Source organism: Lucilia cuprina, chromosome 4 (genome assembly GCF_022045245.1).
Source record: "Lucilia cuprina isolate Lc7/37 chromosome 4, ASM2204524v1, whole genome shotgun sequence".
In the NCBI taxonomy this organism is placed as follows: Eukaryota; Metazoa; Arthropoda; class Insecta; order Diptera; family Calliphoridae; genus Lucilia; species Lucilia cuprina.
Window position 1 is genome coordinate 5,605,911 of NC_060952.1, and position 6,885 is coordinate 5,612,795.

The 6,885-nt window shown below is 30.3% G+C and overlaps 1 protein-coding gene across 1 annotated transcript; it reads right to left on the bottom strand.

Moving 5' to 3' along the window:
- Positions 1-2,357: 2,357 nt before the first annotated feature.
- On the bottom strand, positions 2,358-6,446 carry LOC111676065 (fatty-acid amide hydrolase 2-B). The gene is made up of 6 exons (XM_023436949.2): positions 6,143-6,446; positions 3,811-4,033; positions 3,529-3,746; positions 3,187-3,477; positions 2,734-3,129; positions 2,358-2,671 (listed from the first exon to the last, which is right to left on the bottom strand). The coding sequence occupies exons 1-6, from the start codon at positions 6,314-6,316 to the stop codon at positions 2,384-2,386; spliced, it is 1,590 nt and encodes a 529-aa protein (XP_023292717.2). The 5' UTR covers positions 6,317-6,446; the 3' UTR covers positions 2,358-2,383.
- Between the last annotated feature and the right edge of the window lie 439 nt (positions 6,447-6,885).

Below are 6,885 nucleotides of genomic sequence, written 5' to 3' on the forward strand. Positions count from 1 at the left end.
TCTTTTTGTTTAACAGTGTGTGTGTGTTTGTGTTTTCTTTGCACACAACGGGCAATTTTTGGTACCATTCTAGTACTCTCCCGCTCTCTTTGTAATGTTAAATGTTCCGTTTTTTTGTTGATTTTGTTTTCATTACGTCGTTTTGTTTTTTCTCTCTCTATTTAAATGTCTTATTTTTTTATTTTGTTGGTTTTCAGTTAGAATGCAACTCTGTGTTTATTTACTTTTAATAACAGTTGTTTCAAAAATGTTATTAGTTTTACTGTTAAAGTATTATCTGTTGAATTTTAATATTAGCAGTGAATAATAAATCAATAGAAATGGTTCAAGGTAAAAACCCCTGTTCTTTTGCTAGAGATCAATTTAATGAGTCCTTTTTTAAGACAAGAATCGTGAAACACGGTTATTGGATTTAGACAAAAATATCATGGGATTTTTTTTTATAAAAATAAAGTAATAAGCATTTCAAAGAAAAAGAGTTAATACTAGTTGATGATTTAATAAATTTGTTTGTTTTGAAATTATTATTGTCTATTTTTTATGGATTAACAGTTCGAATTTACCTTTCGATCTAGTGGCGAGTCTATTAAGTAATCTATGGATTTGTACTGAGCTATGCTCTCGATAAGGACTATGCTGTTGACAAGTCTATATATAGTTCATTTTATGCCTTAGTATATGTAGTTGCCTATGAACTATTCTATGTAATATGATATTGTATACTAATCTATGGATTTGTCTTGAACTTAATATTGATAAGGACTAAGCTATTGATTAACCTATACAAGTATTTTTAAAAGTTTATTAACTAATCTCCCCAGCAAAAAAACAACTTCCTAAGAAACCAAAAACAAGTAGAATTTACTCCATGGAAGTACTGAAAATAACCTGATTTTAACACAGGCTTGTCATAGGAGGGATGTCCCTTTTATTTGATTCCAAATTCACTACGTCTGAATGAATGTCATTCAGGAATTCATTTAGGAATTTTTATTGAATTCTTTAAGCTTCTTTGAAAGTCATTAAACATCACTTCTACAGAAGGTAAAAAAATCACTTAGTGCTACTTTTAAAGTGATGATAAATGTTAGTCTTTTGGAAGTATGAACTTTTTTTTAGTTTTTCTGTATCTTTATTGGGTATTTCTGTGGTCTAGAGTTTAGATTATTGATTAGTATATTGACTATTCTATTAATAAGACCATTGATTATTCTATGGACCTGTCGATTCACTGTTATATGGGCGAGTTTATTGATAAATCTATGGTCTTGTGGCCTCCGGTAGGTAGTGTTGTAGTCTGGTAGACCGGAGGTGGTGGGTTAGATTCCCACCCGTGGCACTGGTTAAGAAGCGCACAACAGGCCCGATAGAGGCCTAGGTGTATTTCTTCGGATTTGATGTGTATACATCCTTCTTTCTTTCAAACTAACTATGGTCTTGACGAGTGACTGCTCTATGTTCTAGTCTATGCTGTAGTTTATTATCTTATTTTAAAAAGGACTAGACTACGCACTAATATTTATTATAGTCTTTTGACAGATTTATTTATATGTTGACTAATGTCTGAACTATTTATGATAGATTGTAAGGGCAGTGCAGTTTTGTCCGATGTCAAAGAGTACTGGAAAAGTACGATAGCACTGAATTTTGCATAACTATTTTAAGAGCTGCTTTTGTCTCATAAATTGGGTTTCGAAACATCATGCCATGAATGAAGAAATTTTTGAATATACAGATTTTTTAGGTAATAGATTTCAAGTACATAATCTGTAGACAGTAGGAATATGAAAAGTACGCAAATACCATTCTTTCGCTATGAGTTATATCTATTGAGTTTTTTCTGAAAGTGTAAATTTGTCTCAAAAACAAATATTAGTCCTTTAAATGGGGACGATTTTAAACCAAATACAAGGAATCAGTAAACCAGAGGTTTTAATTAAACAATTTAATGCAGTTTGCCATTTTACTCAAGTAATATATACAAATCTTAATTTCTCAGTCCTGTACTTTGAAGTTATCAAATCATAACTTTTCCCAAGATTATATATTGGTCTAGAAATATGACGTTTAGATTTTGTTGTAAATTTACCAGTTTTATAATGGTTACAAACAGAATCATATCAGACTAATTGAACCACTAAGTAGTAGATGTAATAATGTCGCTTTTACAGTTGGTACGTGCTTAGTAGGTTCATAAAAGGTTCAGGAGTTCCAATTCCAAATTACCTACAATTTTGGGTCTTAACACTGAATTAGCTCGAAGACATTCTATAAAAATGCTAGATAAAACTAGTTAGGGAACTAATACAATTATTATAGATTTTTTTCTATTCCAAATAAAAAATTACAGTTTCATATATTCTATAAAAGATATATATAATTTTTATTTAAAATCATGTTTCGTAGGTGGTACCCAGCCACCAAAACCCTGTTCAAGTTCACCAGCAACTTGAAGACACAGCTTATCACGCATAGGAGCTGCTACCACTTGAAATCCTATAGGTAAACCATTGCTATCCAAACCCATGGGTATATGAGTACAAGGCAAACCCAAAACATTAAATATTAAACAATAATCAATGCCCCATAAGGGAAAAACACTGGTGTTGTGATGAATAGCTGGAACATGAAAGGTGGGAAAGAAGAGTACCCCATTCGAACCCAAAAGATCCTGAAATGAAAATAAAAATTATAAACCAGATGTAAAGGCGCTGGTTTGTTATCTGATCTTACCACAATTTCTTGTTTTAATTGTTTCGCTTCTGCTTCATATTTTTGATTGTTTGCCTTGGGCATAAAAACATTTGTCGATCTCATCAGTTCAAAAATTAAAGCTTCCTTGGTGTATTTGGAATAGCCCAAAAAACTTTTAATTAACTCTTTTAAATTTTCTCTAACAGTAGGAGGTTTATTGTCATTTCTCATGAGATATGGAAAATTTTTAAGACGGCCAATGCCAGTCATTGCTATTTCAGTAGAATGACGAAAATGTTTTATTTTTGCGGGTTCTGTGGTGGCGCCCTTCTTTTCGAAATATTTCACGGCCTTCATAATAGACAATTGTATATCGAAGGCTACACTTTGGTGAAGAAACCCATTGAGACCTTCAAAACCAAACCAGTAAAATACCTAAAAATATGGAAAAATTAGTAAAATTTTTAATTAAACATTTTCGAAAAAACTCACTTTAATGTCTTTTGTTTCGACTGGTGCTAATAATTCCAATTTATGCGCCTCTTTTCCCACCATTATTTGTAACAACAAACCCAAATCTCTGCCAAAGCGGGTAATAGGACCCATTTGCAAATATTCCAAACAATCGGGATCATCTGAATTGGGAAAATGTCCTTGATTTGATATTAAACCTCCGGTGGGTTTGTGACCAAAGACACCATTAAATAAACTAGGTATACGTATTGAACCAGCTATATCTGATCCAATGCCAAATAAAGAGGCACCACTACCATGTAAAGCACCCTTGAAAGTAATAATTAATAATAAAAGTTAATAGAAATTTTAACACTGTACCTCCCCTCCCGAAGATCCTCCACAGGTACGTCGAAAATCATAGGGATTTAAGCAGCGGCCATTTGTAAAGGTGTTAGTTTCTATGCTAAAACAATATTCCGGATTAGACGATACCAATAAAGGAATACCGCCAGCCGAACGAAAGTTCTCTACCGGTGTACAATCGCGTGGAGCCTTCTTATTCACACGTTCTAAACTACCTATAACATAGGACATACCTAAAAAATAGTTATGAAATCTTCAGCTTAATGACTTCTATTAAAAATATATTTAATTTTAAACCTTTTAGTCCACAAGACTCTTTAACGGTAAATGGTATACCCAAAATGGGATATTGTGTAAACAATGCCTTTGTCTGATCCAAAGGACATTTATTAAGCATATTATCAGCTCTTTCGGCATCTTTGAGAGCTTCTTCAAATCTCTCTTCTATTACCGCATTCACATAGGGATTGACTTCTCTTATGCGCTCTATGTAAGCTTCTACCAATTCCTTTGAAGTTAGCTGTAATTTATTAAAAGATAAATGTCATAAACTTTATAAATTTCTAGATAATTTTTTTGTCATAACATTACAATAGATCTTTGTTTACAAAATATATTCTTATGGGAATTTCGCTAAATGATATTACTCTTTGTGTAACTTTTAATTTGTTTTGTTATTTTTAAAACTAACATTAAAGTTATTTCTTAGAAATAAAATCACATTTCATTAGGTAACATTATTAGTCATTCTGTAGTGTAGTAATTCTTTGTGCACAACATGAAAAATTTAGCGGGCTTTTGAAATTTTAAGATTCTGTTGAAATCATTTTAAAAAGTTCAGAGATGATGATTCAAGGCCATACAATTTTGTTCGATTATTCATAGCCAAAATCGGTAAGGAAGTGATATTAGCGGCATGCTTCAATCAATCCTTATCGGTTTCAATAGTACAGTGAGTTCGGTTTGGCATGAATTAAGTGCAAAATGATTGAATTAATCTAACTAAATAACTAACTAACTAACTAACTAACTAACTAACTAACTAACTAACTAATTAAATAACTAACTAATTGAGGCATTTAATTTTCAATAGAATTTTTAGGGGGGTAGTGAATTTTAACCTTCAAATCATTTTCTAAAGGGGAATTGGTATGAGTGCTACGGTCATGAGGCCCGATCATTAAAAAAATATGTAGTTTCAATTAAATTTATACAAAACCAGATTTTTGTTGACATAATAGAGCATTTAACGAATGAGCCCAAATGACCTATTCGAGGCTACGGGTTTTGGCAATATAATTGACAGATTTCAACCATTCAATAGCGTTCATCATTGGGCCAAAAGAAGAGTATGTACCAAATTTGCCTACAAGTTTAGGTGAAGACACAGACGGACATAGATAAGTAGACTCAGAATGTCATTCTTACTAGGGTTCTATAAATCGACTTTCGAAAAATCGAACAAAGTCGACTTTGTAAATAAAAGTCGGAAAGAGTCGAAAAATGTCGGAAAAAGTCAAAAAAGTCGAAGAGACGAAAATAGTGGAAAATTTGGAAAAAGTCTAAAGAAGTTGGAAATAGTCGAAAAATGTTGAAAAAGGTCGGAAAAAGTCGAAAGAAGTCAAAAAGTCGAAAATATTCGAAAAGTCGAAAAACGTCGGAGAAAGTAGAAAATAGTCGAAAAAGTTGGAAAAAGTCAAAAATAGTCATAAAGTCGGAAAAAGTCAAAAATAGTCGAAAAAGTCAAAAAACCAAAAAAGTCGAAAAAATCGAAAATTCGAAAAACGTCGGAAAAAGTTGACTATTTATAAAATACTAAAAGTCTGAAATTCGACTTTTAATTAAATAAAAAAAGTTGAAAATCCGAAAAATCTACTTTTTATAAAATGCATAAAGTCGAGAAGTCAACCTTTAACTAAATGCAAAAAGTCGTTTGCAGTCCTCTTCGTTTCAACTATAGAACTATTTTTTAAGTGTTACAAATATCTATTATTCGTTGCATTTATTATTATTTCAAAACATAGGAAAATATGGATTCATTCACGTATCGTCTATCTATATCGAGATAATTTGCTTTTATTAACACCTTTTCAAACTAGTTTTGTTTTTAATTTTAAATAATGATTCTATTGTAGATAAACAAAATAACTGTTTAACAAATTTAAATATTTATTAAATAAATTAAAATCGTTTAACTTATACCTATATACGATTTTTTTTAAATGAGATACTATTTCAATGGCATATAATTTATTTTAACATTTTAATTTTTGTAAAATTTTCCAAACAATATATTTTTTTTTACAAATTACACTTAAGATTTAAGATCATTTTAATATAAAAAGTTCCATAACTTCATTAATTTTATTTTGTAAAAATAAAATTATATTTTAATTATTAAAAAAAAACTGGTAGAAAGAAAAATCTACGTAAATGTCTGGTTATTTTAAATTAAGTCTAAAAATAAAACACTTTTAATTGGCATTACTTATTAATAAACATTGTTTACGTTTTTAACGTTTTTTTGCATTAAATTAATCAAATATTAGTTATCTATATTGAAAAATTATTCCAATCTTGTTTTCCAATTAAAAATTCTTTTCAATTTAAACATAAACATTAAACTTACTTGATGCAGTCTTAAACGCTGCACTAATTGCACTAATGATAAAGTTAATAATTTGTTTTTAATCGGTGGTATAGTTTGTTCTTTTTTTCGAGGCAGTACAAAGTTCAAGACAAAGTATACTAGTAAATAAACTATTTTCACCATAAATTGTATTAATCTTAAAAAGAATTCCATATTTTCTCTAAACAAGAAATGAAAAAAGTATTTTTGCAATAGCAAAAAAAGAAAAAACAAAAATAAAAACAAATTCCAGACAAGATACCGGTAGTATAAGAACCACAACCACAACAGACAAAGTAAATAAAGTACTAAATGTGAGGAACGATGAAAGTAACACAGACCAAATGATAAAGTAGTTACTCTCTGGGTAACTGAGACATTTTTATATGTGTACCTACTAATCAACTAACCCGTATTGAAGCAACAGTATTCGTACAGGGTTGGGAAATTATGTATATTTATAAAATCTTTGATGAGTTAGCGCCAATGATCGATTCTATAACTTTGTAAATACCGTTGTTAGATCTTACCATGTTGTGAGAGAAGTGTTTAACAAACGTGTCAACTTCTTTTGGGTCTTGCAATACTGTCAGAAATTCTTTTTCTGACGTTTTAACACAAAACTTGTAAGTTTTGTCAACCGTGTATCACAGCTTTAAAACTAGGGTTCTATAAATCGACTTTCGAATAATCGAACAATCGACTTTTTGTCGAAAAGTCAAAGTCGATTTTTTTGTTCCAAA

What these genes read in the sequence shown, in the direction of transcription:
- LOC111676065 (XM_023436949.2), bottom strand. Translation starts at nt 6,316, where the DNA reads ATGGAATTCTTTTTAAGATTAATACAATTTATGGTGAAAATAGTTTAT. An exon ending in AGCGTTTAAGACTGCATCAA is followed by an intron (nt 4,034 to 6,142) that starts GTAAGTTTAATG and finishes AATAAATTACAG; the next exon opens with CTAACTTCAAAGGAATTGGT. An exon ending in TCGAAACAAAAGACATTAAA is followed by an intron (nt 3,130 to 3,186) that starts GTGAGTTTTTTC and finishes CCATATTTTTAG; the next exon opens with GTATTTTACTGGTTTGGTTT.